A 21,584-nucleotide genomic window follows, 5' to 3' on the forward strand; every position below is an offset into this window, starting at 1 on the left:
TCTGGAGTCAGCTTGTCTACTGGTGTACATTATTGGATAGCATCCGTTAGTCTCGCGAGACCATGGATCTGTGCCTGGAAAGCCTTGTGAGTGTCCTCTCCAGGGTGCAGGCCTGGGCAGGGTTGTATGGGAGACCGGCAGCTGCCCATGCAAGTCTCCCCTCTCCATGCCACCGATGTTGTCCAAGGGAAGGGCAAGGGCCGATACAGCTTGGCACCAGTGACGTCGCAGGAGTTGCCGGAGCGAGTTTGAAGGCAACGTCGGACTGCCTTAAGGACTCCAGCTCCAGATTTGTCCTCAGGGTTTCACTCCCGAAGCCTTTCCCATGAGTGGGTATGGCCGCAAGGCAGCGGAGGTTTGAAATCAGAGTTTTCCCTCTCTTAGATGGACTGCCTTCCCAGGCTGATGAGCTCCATTTATCCAAAGCACTGGTTTTAAGGTGCCAGGACCCGCCTTCGCCCCTTCTCCTGTCAGTAGAAACAGTTCTGCTGGGCTTAGAGGCTAAGCCACACAAGAAGGCCAGGAGTTAGACTTGGTAGTCAGAGGCTATTTGAGGTGCATTTGGTGTGTGTTATAAACCTACTGATTCCCACAGCTACCTGGACTATACCTCCTCCCACCTTGTCACTTGTGACTATGCCACCCCCCTTCTCTCAGTTCCTCCATCTCCACTGCATCTGCTCTCAGGATGAGGATTTTCATTCAAAAACTAATGAGATGTCCTCCTTTTTAAAAAAAATGGGCTTTCTTTTCTTCACCATCAAAGGTGTCCTCACACACATTTCTTCCTATTCGCACACGTTTACCCTCACCCCATCCTCCTGCCACCCCATAAGGGATAGGGTTCCTCTTGTCCTCACCTACCACCCCACTAGCCTCCGCATCCAGCACATAATTCTCCATAACTTGTGCCACCTCCAAAGAGATCCCATGACCAAGCACATCTTCCTCTCCCCTCACTCTCCACTTTCCACAGGGATTGCTCCCTATGCGACTCATTTGCCTGTTCATCCCTCCCCACCGATCTCCCTCCTTGTACTTATCCTTGCAAATGGAACAAATGCCATACCTGCCCCTACACCTCCTCCCTCACTACCATTCATGACCCCAAACAGTCCTTCCAGGTGAGGCAACACTTCACCTGCGAGCCTGTTGGGATCATCTCCTGTATCTGGTGCTCCCAGTGTGGCCTCCTGCCAATTGGTGAGACCCGACATAGACTGGGAGACTGCTTCGCCAAACACTTACAGCCAGAAAACACAGGATCTCCCAGTGGCCACCCACTTTAATTCTACTTCCCATTCCCATTCTGACATGTCAGTCCATGGCCTCCTCTGCTGCCGCAATGAGGCCACACTCAGACTGGAGGAGCAACATCTCATATTCCATCTGGGTAGCTTCCAACCTGATGGCTTGAACATCGATTTCTCTAACTTCCGGTAATTGCCCCCCCCCCCCCTTCACCAGTCCCCATTCCCATTTCCCTCTCTCACCTCATCTCCTTACCTGTCCATCATCTCCCTCTGGTGCTCCCCTTCTTTCCCTTTCTTCCACAACCTTCTATCCTTTCCTGTCTGATCCCACCTTCTCCAGCCCATTATGTCTTTCATCGATTGACTTCCCAGCTCTTTACTTCGCCCTACCCCTCTCCTAGTTTCCCTTATCACCCACCACCTTGTACTTCTTCCTCCCCTCCCCCCACCTTCTTGCTCTGACTCCTCATCTTTTCTTCCAGTCCTGATGAAGGGCCTCGGCCCGAAACTCGCTTCCACAGATGCTGCCTGATCCGATGAGTTCCTTCAGCATGGTGTGTGTGTTGCTTTGGATTTCCAGCATCTGCAGATTTTCTTGTGTTTGTGACAATACCGTTGCCTGACCTCCCTAATGATGATTTATTTTGAGTTACACATGTTTTTTGCTGCAGGTCTGATACATTAACTAATATTAATCTTTGCTGGTTAATGATATTTATTCTGCGCCCTAAAGTGTTCCATTTGTCTTTGATACATTTTCTTGAGTGATCTCCTGTGACCAAGCATCTCATTCAGAAATTGCATTCTGAATTCCCCGTACACAAAAGGATGATAAATATAACTTTTATTGATTTCAGATGTTAATGGCACGATTAACCATGGCATTTCGAAGTAAAGCCATCAAGCAGACTGATACTCGTGTGAGATTAATGAATGAAGTATTGACTCACATGAAACTAATAAAAATGTATGCATGGGAAAAATCATTTGGACGCTCTATAAGTGGTAAGGTGCAGCATTTTATCAGTTAAATGAGATAAAAAATATCTGCATGCATGATCTGGACATAAAATTTATATATAATAATATCTTAAAAATACAAACTTGTTCTACATAAATAGTTATTTCAAAGTGCACACTATTCTTTTAAGTCTTTGTGTAAGTTGCTAAAATGTCCTTGGTTTAGATAGAAAAGTTAAAGGAGAATGCTTTTAAAGTTGTTTTAAAAGTCAAGATGTGAAATAGCAAGATTTGCCAGTACAAAGCCTTTGATAAAGCACATTTTAAACAATATTAATGTCGTGCTCCTTTTTCTACTTAAAACTTGGCCCTGATCTCAGCAATTGTTCATTTTCTAATATAGATGTGCGGAAAAATGAAAAGAAGATATTGGAAAAAGCAGGATATGTACAGAGTGTAAATTCTTCACTTGTTCCAATTGTCCCAACATTGGCCACTGTCCTCACATTCGTTGTGCACACACTCTTGGGGTATGAGTTGACTGCGTCTGTGGTAAGAACAAATAGAAGCAGTGTTGCTAAGGGAAATACAAGTAATCCTGGTTAGCTGCATAGTCGTAAATTAATTTCATTAATGTTTACATCTCATTTCTCTTATCGTTCAAGGCATTCACTGTGATTGCAATTTTCAACGCAATGAAATTTACTTTGGCTGTGGTGCCCTATTCAGTTAAAGGATTTGGAGAGGCCAGAATTTCTTTGAAGAGATTAAGGGTAAAAGAAAGTTTTGTTTCACTGATTTTGCTATTTAAAAAGCACAGTTTAACAAATCTGATTATCCCCATTAGTATTTGTACATTTCATTTACATTCAATAATTTACTTATTTATTAGAAAATTTTGGTCATGGATCTTCCTGAAGTCTATGTGAAAACTCTGCAAGACTCACCTTATGCGGTGCTGATGGAAAATGCATCTCTTTCATGGAGAAATGTAAATGAAAGTGAAGAAATATCTGAACCTGTTAACAAGGTCTCAAAAAGAAAAAATGTTCGTAATAACAACAAAGTAAATGAGGCCAATGTTAATGGTCAAGTGCCAGAAGATACCCCTAAAACATTAATGACTCTTCATAACCTTAGCTTCTCTTTGGAAAAGGTATATATTACACGCATTTCAGCTGTTAAATTGTATTACTTATGAACATTTATCTTGTTTTTGGGAAATATCCAAGAGGTTAATGAAATAATTTATGAACTTTTTGTTTAGGGTTTGCTTTTAGGCATTTGTGGAAATGTAGGAAGTGGAAAAAGCTCTTTAATATCTGCTGTGCTAGGACTGGTATGTATTTCTTTTAACCATCTAACAACAAAACATTCCGCTTGAGTTGTGTTAAAAATAAAGTATGTGTGGATGTATTTGCATACTTTAACCAGTTCAATCTACATTAAAGGGCTAGGAAATAAAGTTGCACTTATTTTTCTGGAATCCATTCCCACAATATTCCCTTATTATTTGTGCTTCATGCTGCTGGGAGATTGCATTCTGCTAAGTCTCCAGGGACACAGCTGGAATCACTACTGCTTGTTGTATAACAAAGCATTTTTATTTCCCTGCACTGAAATTGGGATTCATATAAACGAAAAGCCAGCCTTTAGGGGAGGAAAATATCCAAAGATGGGAGGAAAATGAGATAGAAGGTTGTTATTAAAACAGAAATGAAACTGGGTGAGCATCCCTAAGGAAGGGGGAAAGGGGTTGGCGGCCAATGGGTAGATAGCTACAAGAGCAGGAAAGGCTAACTACTCATTCTACCTGTGTGAGACAACTATGCTCTCTCTCCCTGTTCAACCAACAAGCTGCTTCTAGGTGAAATAACACGATCTGTAGCTCAGCAACAACAAGTGAAACATGAGTGATGGACACATTTGTTATGTCTGACCTAGTGAATGCTGTTTTTCATCAGTAAAGTACATTGTTCTGGAAGTACACCTGAACTTTGGCAGATAAAATGGATCTGCTCTTGACTACTTTGATAGAGTCTCTTATTATGATATTGCTTGAAGAATTCTTTAATAATCTGATACACGTGGGATAATCCTATGTATTGAAATCCTTCTCAATAAAGTTCATTTCACATGAATTAAACCAGCAAAATTATCCCAATATGGAAGAATAATCAAAAATAAAAGGCCAGAATCTACTGCCAAAATAAAGATGATATAAACTCCCCCACCATTCCAGCAATCTGTGCAAAAATTCCAGTTAATTGTGTAAGGAAGAGATTAATTGAGAACTGCAACAAATGTGCCATTAACATGCCACACTCCCAACCAGCTTCAGGATGACACTGGATTTACTCATTAAATCTTAATTGCACTAATCACCAAACATTAAGGAGGGTATTACAACATCAGGACAATGTTGAAAGTGCTGCACTGTATGATCAATGTTAAACATTTATTTTCCTTGCTGCAGATGAAATTGCATCATGGAACTGTAGCCATCAATGGATCGCTGGCCTTTGTATCTCAACAAGCTTGGATATTTCATGGGACTATCAGAGAAAACATTTTATTTGGAAGGGTGTTTAATGAGGAAAGGTATGTATGCATTGATGTGTGTAAAAGTATATGGGTAATACAGGTGTATTTGATTGATTTAATAGCATAAATTTTAAAACTGTTGTGATATTGCAAAATAATCACAAACATTTCAAATACACCCCTTTGTCCTTGTTTTCCTTTAGTCAACTAATGCTCTCTGAAGTGGTTTCCTCAGGTCAAAATTATAACTAAATTTCCAGAAAGGAAATATATACCTTAATAACAATTTTGAGATCCTTAGAGTGCTTTGAGGATATGTTAAAATGATCACTGATATTATATAAGAAACCATGCTGCCTTTTTTATTCTTAGACGACAGATCACTGCAATATTCAGATGGTCTATTTATGAAATGTTTATTGAGTGGTTGATGCACCATCAATAACTCTCTCTGAGACGTGAAGTCGAGATATCGGCTTTTATTGACTGGAAGAAAGAACAAGCAGTAGTTGACCACCATACTACATCCTGGAGAATGAGGGCCGGGCTCAGACCTCCATCACCTTTATACAGGGGTCTGTGGGAGGAGCCACAGGAGCAGTCAGCCTGGGGGGCGTGTCCAGACAGGTATATGTAGTTCACCACAGTGGTAACTGTGGGCCAGCAGACCAGAGATAGCTCTCCCATCTTTCCTTAAAGTAGTGCTGAGGTACTGCCTACTTGAGAGGGCAGCTTAAGGTAACCCATCTGACAGTGCAGCAGTCCCTCAGCTGTACTCATACTTTTTGACGGAGATGTGAGGCTTTAAGTTCTGAATCAGAGACAAGACTACTACTAAACGAGTCACAGCCAACCATTGGTTGTAAACTTGTGAATGAAAAAGTATCTTGGTTCTGTACAAGTGTATCTTCCATCACATTGGCCTAATCTATTTCATATAAGTTGAAAAAAAAATCACTCCTCAAAGGGTTACAGTACTAAGATTTTATTCAGAGATACAGTGCGGAGAGGCTGTCCTGGCCCTTCGAGCCACAGCACCCAGCAACCCCTGATTTAACTCCAGCCTATTCACAGCACAATCTACAATGACCAATTAACTTACTAACCAGTTGTGGTGAACTACATATACCTGTCTGGACACGCCCCCTGCTGACTGCTCCTGTGGCTCCTCCCACAGACCCCGGTATAAAGGCGATTGAGGCCTGTGCCTGGCCTCTCAGTCTCCAGGATGTAGTATGGTGGCCACTCACTGCTTGTTCCTTCTTCCAGTCAATAAAATTGATGCACCATCAATAAATCACTCTGAGATGTAAAAGCGAGGTATCGCAAGATGCTGCCAGGACCCTAATAATTTTACTTAATATTTAATATTGTTATATATTTCTAGGCCATTAGGTGGTTTTGTACCAGTTTTCAGTAGATGTACGGATTAGGTAGCATGAATATTGAGACCAGAACAAGTTATGAGCCTGATCTGCACTTACTCTTCAGAACTGAATATCATGCTGTGAACAGATACATTAATATAGCATGAAAAGGAGACAATGTAATGGAAAATGCAATCAATTCTGAGAGGAATTGTAAATGGAATAGTTGAGCTGATCACCCCAATCACATAATGAGAAGCTAAAATAATATAGAGCCGAGAAGGATTGAAGTGTTTTAAAAGCACACAAACTTGCACAGACATGTCAGCCCACAGACACTTGGACACAAACAGACATGAAGGCAGAAGCTCGCAGGAAGAGAAGTAGAACAGCGGGAGAAGTTGAAAACAAGGCACAGTGGCAGAAGTGGCATTAACGAAACAACCGAAGGCTTTAGGTAAAAGTGAGAGGTGCAGGAGTCGAGAATGAAACGGATGCATAAGCGTGATTGTTGCTCAAAAATCATCTGACTTGTGAGGACCTCAGGTTCTTGAATCAGAGCTGATACAGTGCCACAGCTGCAGCCCAGCTACACTTCATCAATTTTTATGTGGTGCTTTGTTAATCCTCATCCCACCACATCAACTTTTCACACTCTCTTGCATTATCCTTTTATCAAGGTTACACTGTTTAAACATTGACTTGTCTTTTTTGGGAAACATGATGACCATTTCCAGCTCATTTTGAGTAACCTGGAAATTTTGAATGGTGAACATTCTCTGATGATTCAATCCTTGTGATTCTTACGCAAGTCTGGTATCAAAGGTGCCTGCTGTTTAGTGGGCTGCAGTGAGCCAAGAGTCTGGGAAAATACAACGGAACCAAGCCAATCCTATAAGAGTGCAGGCACCTATTGTCATTGTATTTAAAAAATTGAAGTGCTTCCTGTTGATTTTCAGCTCCTGTCTAGGTCAAGTCCAGTCACTGTTTTACTATCACCAAAATATATGAGTATGGAAGCCCCAAGTTCTTGGTTCCAACTGGATGGAGTCTGATCTTCTCCTTCAGTTTGCAAACTAAAATACAACCGTGATTGTTTAATATCAGATTCAATACCAAACAAAGAATCATTTTCTAGCATAATAATCAGCAAAATAGATGACTGTAAATAGGTGACTTAAAATACATCTGCCTGCTATGAACCTCATTGCTTTAAATTGGATATAATGAAAAGTTTCCCATATTTTCAGCCTAGCACTAAACTTTCGGTCATCAAATAAGGAAATGTAGGATGGAGAATTGTGTCATTGCATATAGGGTCAATTTTAAGGACACCTGCTGGCAACAATATACTCTGTTGATCAGAACAGTGCTAAAATTTGTTGGAGGATGCAGAAGATTTTTTAATGATATCGTTTCCAGGTTATTGCAACTGCCAATTCAAAAGATTGCTGTATGTTGACACATGTGTCACTTTGAAGTCATTTGGCTTTCACATTCCAGCAAATATTTGACCTGAAGCTTTGCGGCAATCACTGTCTTTATTCGCTCCACACTGAATGTAAAATACAGTGGTTACCCCACTGCAACTGCAAACTCATAGATCGCACAATGAGATACCAGTGCACAAAAAGTCTCAAATTACTTTGCTTTTAAGAAATTTAGAAATTACTTTCCTGAGCACTTACGATATATTTTGTAACAATGAATAATCTATATTTTGGTTAACTTCAGTTTTGTGTATTTCATTATTTTTATTACCTCCTTAATCATCATGATATAAACAGAATTTGATTCTGAGTGCTCTTTTTGATGTCCACTGCGGTTGTCACTGCCTCCAGACACATATTAACACACAATAGCGACTCCCTCATGTCTGCTTGTGCTCCTGGGTTTCAACAGCAGAACTTTGAAGGGAGTATATTGAGACTCCTCAAAGATTTTCATTTTAGATAGGCTCCACTTTTTTCCCAATGAAAACAGAAAATTGGTTCAACAGCCATTGCACTATGAAAGTGTCATTTCTTGCTGTTATAAATGCTGGCAACACCAGCGACCTGCCATGGTAGCATAGTGGTTAGCATGACACAGTTACAGTTCGGAATGTCGGGATTTGGGGTTCAATCCCGACGACCTCTATAAGGGATGTCTGTAAGTCCTCCTCAAAGGTGCTTCTTTCCAAACGAAAGCACCTCTGGGTGCTCCAGCTTCCTCCCACAGTTCGAAGACCTAAACTGCCAAGTAGGTTTAACTGGTCATTGAGTGAATTGTCTCATAATTAGGTAGGGTTAAATCAGGGTTGTTTTGTGTTGCTGGGCGGCACATCTCAAAGGGCCAGAAGGGCCTATTCTGTGCTGTATCTCTACATAAGTAAATAGATTTATACCCAAACTCTGTAGGCAGATTTAGACACAATGAAAGTCAAGAGAGGTTGGAGAACATTTCTTGTTGTTTGTTGAAGATTCTCAGGCAGGTGATTCAATGCACAAAGCATATTCAATCTTCTCATGTATTCTGTTTTATTTTTGTCTCCTACAAATAATCCTGAGCAGTGCTGGTATTTACCTCTCCTCTGGGGAGTTACCATAATAGTTCTCCTGGTCCTCTGTCCTAACTGCAGCCCACTGGAGCTAGTTGGCTGAGTATGTGAAATGTTCCCCTCCTATCTAGCCTTTGTGTTTCACTTAGTGATGCTTAGCTATGGCAGAGTTCGTAGGCATGCTATAAGAGAAATACCAGATATGTCAAACCGCTTACCTGTTAGTGAATGTACCAATCCTCTAAAAGACAGAGAAACATTCAAAAAGTAAACCAGTTAAAAATATTTGGATATAAGTATCTCAGTTATCTGGTATTTACCTCAGTTCCTTTCAGTGCTTTTCCCTACAACCAAATCTATGGTCAAACAATCTGATGCCAGGTTCAACTTGGCACGGGAGTTGGCATATTGTTTCAAGTCTGGACTCCTTCAGAGGGTTCCTTCAAGAGGAGTCTGACATCAAGGAGAATTCCAAAAAAACCTTGGAAGACCACTGACTGCAACTTCCCAGAAAAAATTTGCTCACAATTATGCAGGGACATGTCAGCAGTTAGTCAGATTTAACTTAAGTTAGTTTCCTTTGCTTGCATTTGAAAAGCAAACTCATTATGAAGATGGGGGAGGTGGGCTAATGCAAGTGTTGAACATCTACAGGGATACTTCTGATTCCCCACTGTTACTTCTATACAAACTGTGCAGAAAAGTTTGGCTTGCTGCAGACATGTTGTTTCCACAGGGATTTCATGAATCTTCTGTCAATGTAATGATCGATGATTTGGAAATTCATGTCATAAATGGTGTCATAGTCATTTTATATAATATTCTGAAACCTGAACGAAGCTGTGGCACGTTATGTAAATATGAAGTATAGACGACCACCAAAAATGTAGATAAACGTAAAATTGCATGTGAAAGGAATTGGGTACAAAAGATAAATGTAGTCCCCTCAGACAATTTTGTCAGTTCAATCAAGCCAGATTATCAGAAAAATTAACCATCACCATCTGTACCTTACGTTATACTTGGATATTCTGACAACACTTTGCTGATTGAAAGTTTAATGAAATGCCAGAAGTCCAAGCTCAGATATAGCAAGCTGTCGGTTCTACTTAAAACTCGTGTCTCCTGAAAAAGTGATTCAGTAATTCTACAAACCAAAGATATTATTAATTGCCTTGCTTCAGGTGATAATTTAACTCCAAAAAACTGCTTGCACTCTTGAAACTGTATCCTACAGGGAAGTTAAAATGAAAAATGTAATTATATGGAAGTCAGCACTCTGACGAAGATTGGTCTATGACTGTAGGCTTGATTTCCTCTGAGCTGTGAGCAATGCATTGTATCCCCGTGATGGCATGCAAAATCCAAGTACTCAAACTGCCATTATTTGTATTTTTTATGTTAGAAATGTTACTTTATTCATTTACATTGTAAATTAAATGTTATCAATCCAAATCATCCCACTTCATCTAAGACCCTTGAAATTGAATTCAATGGGATAAGATATCATTTTAAAAATCATGCAGAGACAAATAATTAACAAGAGGCACAAAATGCAGATAAAATGCAGCTGGACCCCAGTAGGAATAGGAATTAAAAAGAAATGATCTATCATTTAGGTATATGGTCCATCTGTCATGGCCTAGCATAATTAAAACCCAGGCTTTGAAAGGGAAAGAATCTAACACTACTTTTTTTTTCCCAAATTTGTGCTCTGGTCTCTGGTTTCTAATCAGAATGAATTCAAACTGAGCAGAGTGTGAAATAGAGAAAGAGAAGAGACATAAAATATTCGAAACATTTGATATTTGGATTAAAGAATATAAAATTAATCCTGAACTGAAGAACAAATATGTAGTTTAAATGAGTAGCCAATTTAGTCATGATTCTACTTGGAACTTCTCCTGTAAGACACGCATTAGTATCTTTTTTGACTATGGAAAACAATGAGCATTTTATTTTGAGCTTTGAGTAGGTTAACAAGACACATTAACATCTATAGTATGTGGTATGCTTTAGTTGCTCTCAAAATACTATACTGTTAACCAGGCACTTCTAAAGTCTTCCAAGGTCAGGTCATTTGTAGCAGCTGATTTAATCTCTTGGTCATAATTAGTCTCAGGTAGCCTTAATGAAATATTTCATCCAACAAGTGGCGGTTCTGCACACAATTTCCCTAGTACTTCACTGAATTGTATGCCGACATTTTTGCGACTGAGGTAACAAAGGAAGTATAACTTGATACTGAAAATAAAATGGAAATAATACAGAGAATTTTTCATTCAATGGTGAAGAACAAATAAAGAGTTGGATTTGACATTATACTAAGGATACCCGAGAATAATTTTAACCAAGAGCAGAAAAGCTATTCTTGGTGTCCTGAATGATAAAAGTGGGGCTCATCGATAGTGGTTAAAGTGACGCTATTACAGCTTGAGACATCAGAGTTCAGAGTTCAATTCTGGCATCCTCTCTAAGAAAGTTTGTATGTCCCTTCCCGTGTCTGTGTGTGTGGGTTTCCTCCGGGTGCTCCAGTTTCCTCTCACAGTCCAAAGGTCTACCAGTTAGTAGATTAATTGGTCATTGTAAGTTGTCCTGTGATTAGGCTAAGGTTAAAATCGAAGGGTTACTGGGCGGCGTAGCTCGATGGGCTGAAAGGTTGTATCTCTAAATAAATCTTCACTGTATCTCTAAATGAACAAAAGAATTTCAACCTCATGTGTTGTTATTTATGGGAGCTCTTTGTGCTTAAATCAGCTGATGTAAATAACCTTTCTTCAGAAGTGCCTTACTAACAATAACTAGATTTGTGAGAGATCAAATCATGATTTTGATGCACCTTGTTATGATGTTAATTTAATTGTCATTTGAAGTAAAATTGGATAGGTATACGGACAGGAAAGGTATGGAGGGTTATGGGCTGAGTGCGGGTCAGTGGGACTAGGTGAGTAAGCGTTCAGCACGGACTAGAAGGGCCAAGATGGCCTGTTTCCGTGCTGTAATTGTTATATGGTTATATGTTTAGTCCCTATATTATTATATTGTAAACATAACCATTTCTTTATGGAGCTCCTCAGCCAGTTCCTGTTTGTGATTAGACATTAGCAATACATCGGGCACAAGTTAATTTTGTGGAAGCATTCCATTCATCAAATGAATGTAACTTAAGCCACTGACAAAAAGCTGTATTGCAAGTAAAGGATGAGTTATACTATATAACTTGGGGAAAGTTGGGAGACGTAGTGTAGGACTTCACCAGGTGTCGGTGGGGATGGGGGTGTTGGTATAGAAAATAACCTTGCAACCCAAGGGGAGAAGCAGAGCTGAACAGTACTGCACCGTGGATGACGGGGTAAATCCCACTGTGAGTTGGGTGGTTGTAAAATTGCATTGTGATAATTTCACTGCTTTACAAATGCTACAGGTACAAGAAGACGATTGAAGTCTGCAGTCTTGAACAGGACTTGTCCATACTCCCCTTTGGAGATCTAACTGAAGTAAGGAACGCTCAAATTCCCATAGAAATTCCCATACAATGCACTAAAGCCCAACTCATTGATGCTGACTGTGATGGCAATCTGTACTAAATTCCATCTGCTTTATTAGGCACATATCTCTCAACTCCTTTCCAAGAAACTAAGTTCCTTTTTTAATATTGGACCTCTATTGCCTTCTTCTACCTCCTCTGGCTCTTCGTTCCATATAACCACCACATTCTGTGTGAAGAAACCTGACCCTCAGATCTCCTTTAAACTTTTCCTCTCTCAACTTAAAACAGCGCCCCCGATTCTAAACTCTCCCACATTAGGAAGAAGAGTTTGACTATCAACCCTGCATATGTCCCTCATTATTTAATAAAGCTGTACAAAGTCACCCAGCCTATTCATTCTCTCCTTATAAGTAAAGCCCTCCATTCCAGGCAATGTTCTGGTGAGTCTCTTCTGCATTCTTTCTAATGCTACCACATCGATCCTTACATAGTGTGGCACCCAGAAATGTACATGGCGTTCCAAGTGCACTCTGACCAATGGCTTCCCAACTCTAATACTCAATGCCTTGGCCGCATGTCTCTCTACCCCATCCTTTGGTCTCACTATTTTTAAGGATCTGTGGCCTCCATCATTTACTGTATATGTCATATCAGTGTTTCCGCCCACACTCCATTTCTTACACTTGCCTGGATTAAATTTCAACTACTAACGCTCCACGCAAATGATCTACATTGCAATGTATCCTCTTACAACCGTCTTCACTATTTTAAGATATTATTTATTAATATACATATTGCGATATATTTAAATTTCACTCCAGCAATTCCAGAAATTTCACAGACACTCCTCAGGGGCATTGCAATAAATAAAAATGTTAATTAAGCTTTCTAATTTCAAACAAAGGTGGGAGAAAGGGGCATCAACCTGTCCGGCGGACAGAAACAGCGAATCAGCATTGCTCGGGCTGTGTACTCGGATCAAGATATTTATTTACTGGACGATCCCTTGTCAGCTGTGGATGCCCATGTCGGGAAGCACATCTTTGAGCACTGTGTCAAAAAGGCACTCAGAGAGAAAACTGTGATTCTAGTCACTCACCAGCTGCAGGTGATCCATTTAAAGCTTGTATTTGTTCTGGGCTAAGAGGATGAAATATTGAGGGGGTGGGCGGGTGCCTGCAGGGCTCTCAGAATCATCAGAACTCCTCGGCTCTAGACCTCATCACAGCCGCGAGTGACTACCCTTTACTTTAGTACAGTATTTGACTGAGTGTAGAGCCAAGGTGCTCTGGTAAAATTGAAGTCAATGAGCAATAAAAGGAACACAGTTAAAGTCATTCCCAAAAGAAGATGTTGTGGTTCTTGAAGGTTACTCACCCAACTCCAGGGCACTGCTACACAAGTTCTTCAGGCAATGTTGCAGCCATCTATGGCTGAAATCTCAATGCCCTTCCTTCATGATAAGGTCAGAAGTGGAGAGGTTCACTGACAATTATTGCTATTGGTTTATTATTGTTGCATGTACCAAGGTACAGTGAGAAGCTTGTCTTGCATTCTGCTCATTCAGATCAGATAATTACACAGTGCATGATGCAGATCAAGGTAAAACAGTTACAATGCAGAGTAAAGTGTAGCAGCTACAGAGAAAGGGCAGTGCGGGTAACCAATAAGGTGCAAGATCATACTGAGGTAGATCGAGAGGTTAAGAGATCGATTTATTGTACCAACAATTATACTACGTTCAATTCCTTTGCAACTCCTCAGCAAATAGAGTCCGACCACAGCATGATTTCGTCCACATTGTAGACTAGTCTTGGACAATACATGGTAAATAACACATGCAGCATAGAAGTGCTATTTCCAACAAGGGAAAGTCTGTGTTCAATAACCCTACATCTCTGAGTCATCCACCATCAATATCCTGGAATATCATTACCAACTGGAAACACAGTCAACCAGTTAAATAGATTACAAGAGTTAAATATTTACAAGAGCGGGTTGGAGTCTGGATTTCCTGCCGTGTATGTCTCACCTCCTGACACTCCAAGGTTCAGGAGAATAAGGAAATATTCTCCAATTGCCTGGGTAATGCAGCTCCAACAACTCTCAAATGGGGTAAACAATCTGTTTGATTATCAGCCCCTTTATCACCCTAGAAACTTGGTCCCTTCACCACCAGCAAACAGTATAAAATACACTCTAGTTACTTGCTCTGGCAATTTTGAAAACACCTCCTAAACCTACGTTTACACCACAAGAACAACTAGCGCAACAAGCGCCTCGGACTTCAATCACCCCCATGTCCCCTTTCAAGATGCCCACCACCCTCTCATGGAAATATATCATCAATGCTTTATTATCACTGGGTTCAATTCCTGGGCTTCCGTAGCCAACAGCAACGTGGGAACACCTTCCTGAGAAGGAGTGCAATTGATGAATATTGCAACCTTCTCTAGAGCACTTGGGGATGAACAATAAATTCTGGCATTGCCACTAACACTCAGATTCTGAAAATGAATTAAAAACAAAACACCATTATCAGTGACTTTTAATACTGAATCCTGGGTAGATATACTGTACATTCCTTTAAATCTACCAATTTTCTCTATAGACAATTAGCTCCAAAATAAAATCCTGTTTACTGAGGCAACTGAGATAAATTTCCTGCTTAAATTCATTTATTACTCATTTCTGATTAATCTGTTGCCTGTTAAAGTATAATATACCATCTCTTGTCATTAAGTCCATTATGATATTGGTGTATGTTTTGATCCTAAGTATGTGAAAGTTCATAACTAGAAGCTTGTAGTGGTTTGCAAACACACCAGATAGTTGATGTCTGTTTTTTTAAAAATAATCTTTAGTATTTGGAGCACTGTGATGAAATCCTTTTATTGGAAGATGGAAAAATTAAGGAAAAAGGAAAGCACGAGACGCTAATGAAAGAAAACGGACATTATGCCAACCTGATCAACAATTATCAAACGAACCAACCAAATGTAAGCAAAGTCAGAGAAACTTCACTTTGCAATATACGTTCACACTCTAACCAGTTTTTTTTCCTTGTAGCGGCCTAATTTAGCATGAAAGTAAGTTGTCCCTTATTTGCAGGCTTGTGAAAATTCTTTTCTGTTTAATTGTTTAAAGTATATATCCAGGTTTAATTTTACAAATGTACATCAGAAGTATTCATTGAAATTCCTTAATAAATTTCGAGTAAAATTTATTATCAGAGTACAGACATGTCACCGCATATTGCCCTGAGGTACTTTTTCTGCGGGCATGCTTAGCAAATCTACAGATTAGTAACTGTAAACAGGATCAATGAACAACAAACTGTGCAAATGCAAATATAAATAAATAGCAATAAATAACGAGCATGAAATAACAAGATAAAGAGCCTTAATGTGAGACCATCGGTTGTGGGAACACCAGAAGTAAAATGAGTGTAGTTTCCCCCCTTTGTTCAAGAGCCTGATGGTTGAGGGGTAGTATCTGTTCTTGAACCTGATGGTGCAAGTCCTGAGGCTCTTTTACCTTCTACCTGTTGGCAGTAGCAGGAAAATGGTATGGCCTCTGTGGCAAAAATCTTTGATGACAGATGCTGCTTCTCTACTGCAATGTTTCATGTAGATGTGCTCAATAGTTGGGAGAGCTTTACCGTGAGTTACTGGGCTGAATCCACTGCCTTTTGTAGGATTTTCTGCACAAAGACATTGGTGTTCCCATACCAGGCATAATGCAGCCAGTCAGCACACTTTCCACCGCACACCTACAGAAACTTGCTAAAGTTTTTGATGACAAGCTGAATCTCCACAGACTCCTGAGGAAGCAGAGGCTCTGTCATACTTTCTTTGCAATTATATTTTCAAGAGAAGGTAGGAAATTTCAATTCTTCTCTGAAATTGTGCACATATATTAGAGGAATAGTTTTAATTTGCCATATTTCTCACTTAGCTGTTGTGGGGAGATTGTGAAATGTAGAAAAACATGCCAAACGAAACACTTCACATATTCTGAGTCACCAAACATCACTAGTGTTCAATCCTATTTGGTGCTTGACAGATAATAAAATTCATGCTTCAGCTAATAAATCACAAGTTATTTTCACACCAGTTAAATGACAGTTAATGATAATCTGCAACAAGAAGGAATCTAATCATTTCCCTTCTACAATCAACCATCAGCTGCAACTGACACCTTGGCAATCACCATGGACAGACGTTAGCTAAAAGATGGAGTGGGGTCACAAAATCAAGTTGGAGTATTTTTCAGCAGTTGGCTCACTTGTTGACTCTTCAAAGCTTCACACCATCTACAGAATAAGAAAGCCAAATATCAGGAACTGGCAGAGCAACAGGGGCGGAGAGGTTTTGCCGACTGCCCTGTCCTTGGCATTATGGGGGCTGCTGGAACGAATGGAGCCATCACGACTGTCACCGAGGCTGCTGAACGAGCTCCCAGATGGCTCTGAGTCAAGTGGCGTGACCCATAGACAGTACTTCTGGGGCACAAGCCAAGGACTGATCAACCTTGGCTGGGTCACTTGGTGAGAGTGCCTGATGTTGAAAGACCCGTAACAGTCACTGATGATGTGTCCCAGTGCATCCTAGCAGAATCAGCAAAATACAATGTAGAAGTCTGATGAAATGGCCTTCACTCGTGTAAATGGGTGTAACTGAAAGAGCACAAAAATGCTTGAATAGCATCCAAGCTCAGCACATCAACCATCATCTTTAATATAGATTCCCACCACTACTTTGGCACTATGTTCCAACAGCACAGTAGCCAGCTCTGGCCTGTTTGACAGCAGCTCCAAACCAATAACTTTAGAAGGGCAGAAAAGAGAAGGGCAGTAGATACTCAAGACCATCACCAACTTCACAGTCCCCAAAATTACTTAGAAATATATCATGGCTCCATTCAGTAGCACTGGGTTTAAATCAACAGCCCTAGGAGGTACCTTTACCTCACAGACTGTGTTGTATCCTGGTGATTTTGTGATCCAAAGGTTCTTTGGAAGTCAAGAATGAGGCATAAAATTTGTTAGTTACAGCCATTTATTAAGTGTTCTGAGAGTGCAGAACAAACAGAAAAAAATACAAGGAACAAAGAAGTCTTTGTACTGAGAACTGGCTCAGAATAGATAAAAACAAGACATAAGAATAACCTATTCAAGTGGTGCGATGCCTGCTGCAGAGAAGCTTCTAGGAAAATACAGGATCAGCTACACTACAATTACTGCAAAATTCACTGAACAATTACATGGATGTATAGGTGATTCTATTAAAATAAAAGCAAGCATCGGAAAAGTTGAACTACAAGAAAAATAACAATTTTACATTCTAATCCAACAACTGCGACAGTGCTTTGTTGAACTAAAGCACCTTCAAGTAAACACCTTCCTTGCATATTCGGTTCTCAGTAATTACTGGTCTTGCTAGTGATTCCCACATTCTTCAAATGAGTAACAGCTCATTAGTCATTCAGCTGAGATAATTGAACCCACACTGTTAATTATTTTTATATAGTCATCTCTCATTTATTCAATAATCTGACAATCTCAATTTGAGCAGGATTTTGTCTGATGAAGAATGAGATAATCAACAGTTCAACTATCAGTTTTGGCTCGAAAATGATCTAAACAAGAATTATCAGTCACGAGAAGACACAAGAAACTGCAAATGCTGGAATCATTTGGAATCAAAACAGGAAGTGCTGGAGGAATTCAGCAGATCAGGCAGCATCAATGGAGGGAAATGTAACTCTGGCATTTTAGATTGAGACCCTTCATCTAGACTAGTCCCAGTACAGATTTTCCCAGACTCTCCCACTACAAATGAAAGGACTTGGTCTGAAACTCCTTCCATTGATACTGCTTGACTAGTTGAATTCCCCCAGACCCTTACCAGTTACAGAGTAGTCTTATTGGGCCCAGGGTCCTTTTCCAGGCAAATACTTCATATCCCCTTTTATATGTTACCAATGTAGTTTTCCTTCTCAATGAAGTTGTAAGCTTTTGACAGTGTGCCTTTTGACTGAGCATTTGTGGTGTGGACAATGATTATACAATTCTCAGCAAACAAGTAATAACCTATTTTTTTAATTGAGAGAATAGGTGATTAGCTGTCTTGGCAATAAAACACAAGCAGACATCGTGGAATTAAAGATGTGATTGAGGAATTCCCAGATCAATTTCAGCAGTTGCCATTCTGTCTCTACTGATAGTACATGTTCAGTATTCAATGCATGACATTGACCTTTGAATATGATAATGTTCTAAGATACCATGTCGCAAAGTCCAGGTGCTTGGTCTCCAGATGAAACCCTTAGTGTAGCAGTCAAAGGACAGAAATATTGACTGCTTTAGTATTACCTAACAATTGCACCCATTCTTCAACTTTTCTGTTTTGATTTTGCACATGTTTGTGACTGTGAAGAAAAAGAACACCTTTTTTTCTTAATGCGGTTTAAAAGGCTGAAATCTTTCAGCATCTTTCTGTCATGCCTATCTCCTTAAACATGTTTCTTGCTCTTCCTTGTATTGGCTTAAATAGAGACAAATAGACAAACTGAGACCCAGCAGAAACATTGAAAAGCTGGGAGGGAAATAGATATTGCATAAATATCATAATTGCAAATTACACAATATGGTTCAAATTACAAAATTGATCCTAAGACCCGGCTGTGAGCTCAGAACTGACCATCTTCCTGTAGTGGAGCGAGATTATTTTTAAAACAGGTCTTTTAGGACTCGTGTTAGAAATACTTGTACTGCTAGAATACATTACTGAGAGTTTACAGTTCAGTATCTCTTTTGTAGGAACCAGAAGATAACAAAACGATATCATTAAGTTCAGAGAAAGGAAACCTAGATGGAACTTATCTCCCCAAAATAAGTATGCAAGGCGTGGACAATGCTGGTAAGGGCAGGCTATTTTACTTAAAAATGTTACAAAACGAAACAGGGGTAGTTCAGAATGGTTAATGTGTAGATCAGCTTGACCTAACTTTGTTTTATATTCTTAGAACTCTCACCAAACCAAAAGCTACTGATCTCAGTCTGGAGAATTTTAATTATCCCAGAACCATAGTATCTTGGATGACAATATTGCACATTCTCACTATTCCGTGCAATTTTTACTATTGACCCCATTAGCAGCCCCATCCCTTTGACCACCATCACTCACTACAGGACTAACACCTCTTCCTGGAAGTTTGTTTCCTATCATTGCAGGAAGTACAGCAGATGGCGTATAACAAGGCTCAGCTGAAATGGAGTCCTCTTTGTATTACACTCCTGTTAAGAAAAACACCATTAGATATTTTCATAACTTCTTGACTCAGTTTGTGTATGTCCAAATCTAAGTTATTCTAATTATAATCAGAGTTTAGATTTTTTTTACATGAGGCAAATTTTCACCTAAAAGAGGGCATCGAGTGCACAACGCAGTAACATCAGGGCATTACAGCCTTCTAAAATCCAGTTCTATTGATACTAATATATTGCATGTTTAACATGAAAATAATTTCCTGTGAAATATTTTAAATATAAAGCTTGTATAAAATTGTCTTGTAATATTTTAGCATTTGATATGAATGATGAGAAAAATGTTGCATTAGAAGAAAAGATTGAGAATGCAAAGGCAGTACAGCAAGAAGGAAATCCTGATAAAGGTAAGGTACTTAGAATTATCGTATTCTTACGAGTTTCACTAAAAGATGTTGATATTTCCCATGGGAAATTTTAAAGAATCAGTAGTCACCTTATATGATACATTTTTTTTCCCCAAGTTGCACAAGATGTTTTCTGAAACAAATCTTGCTGGGTTTTTTTCTCATATCAATTAGATTAAATTTAGCGGCCCCACAAAAAGTGCATTGTGTGAAGCATGCATCACCTCAACCACTGATGACAATGCAGGCTGCACACTGCTTTTTCACTGCGATGATTCCTGTCTGCAGCCAGAAGCCCTCACTCACACTGCTCCTTGGTGTATTCAGCAATGATGACCCAATTTGCCAACTAATTTGATCTATGTAAAGCTGACCCTCAATAATTAGGGGAGTGGAGTTGGGATGGCAGAGTTAGCTGCAGAGAGTTACTCTGCCAGGGAACTTATTCTGGAAATAGTGAAGAATGGCTGGCATGGGAAGGATGCAGTTACTCGTGTTCTTAACTTCTGCATGGTGGAGAAAGTGGAAGGGAAGGGAGATGCCTTTTCTCTCAAGGTGTCAAGAGGACCACTGGGTGCATGAGAAGGTAGTAGGAACAATGAATGAGCTGCAAAAAAAAAGGAGAAAATCTGTAGATGCTGGAATCCTGCTGGAGGGTCTCAGTCCGAAAAGCCGACTGTACTCTTTTTCATAGATGCTGCCTGGCCTGGTGAGATCCACCAGCAGTTTGTGTGTGTAAAAAGGATGGGCTTTCTTCTTGGGATGCCCAATGCATTGGCATGCCTACCAAAAATAGTCTTCAATTCAATCATCATTCAAGAGTTCAACACTGGCTTGGCACAAGATTTCATTAAAAGCATGAGGCCAAATAAGTTGTTTCCTTTCGAAGTACCAACATCCAGAAATTGGCTGAAGCTCCTACAGCCTTTGACAAACCACTCCTAAGCAACACAAAACAGCTTTAGAAAGTAGAGACCATTGGAAAATCGTAGCATCAGAACAGAAATAATCAAGTAATAACTAGTCCTTAAGACACTATTGATCCCTTTAATAGTGCTGAAGATGGTGGACTTGACACATCATCTTGCTGCCAAATAAATGTGAAAGTAAGAGTGGCATTAGCTGCAGTATAATACTTCAATATGTTGGGGTTAATGCAGAACCATGTTGCACAGATTTGTGTCGTAATCTCGCATTCTTTCACAAAGAGTTCACAATGAATCCATTAGTGAGTAAAGACAACGCAAATGCCATCTTAGTGTCCCTCAGCACCCACCAAAAGAACTCTGATGATCCCAGTTTCATGTAGGGTAATTAAAAGGTTGTAAATCACTCTCTTAATACATCCAAATTTATTTCTGCTCATGTTTATAATCATTTGGATGCAGCATAGAATGTCTGAGGAGATTTCAAGAATCTTTCACCTTCTTTCTCTCATGCCTTACTAAAGAATGTCTTACTAAATTTAAGTTCAAGGTTAGAATCAGCAGGCGGATCAATACACTTACTATATGGTTAAAATCTCATTTCAATGTTGCTAAACAAGTCATACTGAACTGTTTTTAACTGTATGCATCATAATTACATAATGTTTATTTCTCCCACCCTGTATAATTTTACAGATGTGGGTCTGCATTCTTTTAGAAGAACATTTTAAAAACTAAGATTCCTAAAATAACAAAATTATAGTTTTAAAGTTTATCTTTCAATTTCTACTTTAATCTCAGTTCGAATCACTTCACTCATTAACATAA

The 21,584-nt window shown here is 39.6% G+C and overlaps 1 protein-coding gene across 3 annotated transcripts in view; it reads left to right on the forward strand.

The window, feature by feature from the left end:
• abcc12 (ATP-binding cassette, sub-family C (CFTR/MRP), member 12) overlaps window positions 1–21,584 on the forward strand; it is a 181,509-nt gene that overhangs the window by 100,446 nt on the left and 59,479 nt on the right. For all 3 annotated transcript variants that reach the window (XM_073070064.1, XM_073070063.1, XM_073070066.1), the window contains 11 exons: window positions 2,111–2,258; window positions 2,617–2,765; window positions 2,879–2,986; window positions 3,106–3,369; window positions 3,481–3,552; window positions 4,690–4,814; window positions 12,088–12,160; window positions 13,058–13,261; window positions 15,018–15,152; window positions 18,977–19,076; window positions 19,741–19,830. In XM_073070064.1, the coding sequence (XP_072926165.1) occupies window positions 2,111–2,258; window positions 2,617–2,765; window positions 2,879–2,986; window positions 3,106–3,369; window positions 3,481–3,552; window positions 4,690–4,814; window positions 12,088–12,160; window positions 13,058–13,261; window positions 15,018–15,152; window positions 18,977–19,076; window positions 19,741–19,830 (1,468 nt within the window). The remainder of the gene's footprint in view (window positions 1–2,110; window positions 2,259–2,616; window positions 2,766–2,878; window positions 2,987–3,105; window positions 3,370–3,480; window positions 3,553–4,689; window positions 4,815–12,087; window positions 12,161–13,057; window positions 13,262–15,017; window positions 15,153–18,976; window positions 19,077–19,740; window positions 19,831–21,584) is intronic.

This window comes from Hemitrygon akajei, chromosome 17 (assembly GCF_048418815.1).
Source record: "Hemitrygon akajei chromosome 17, sHemAka1.3, whole genome shotgun sequence".
In the NCBI taxonomy this organism is placed as follows: Eukaryota; Metazoa; Chordata; class Chondrichthyes; order Myliobatiformes; family Dasyatidae; genus Hemitrygon; species Hemitrygon akajei.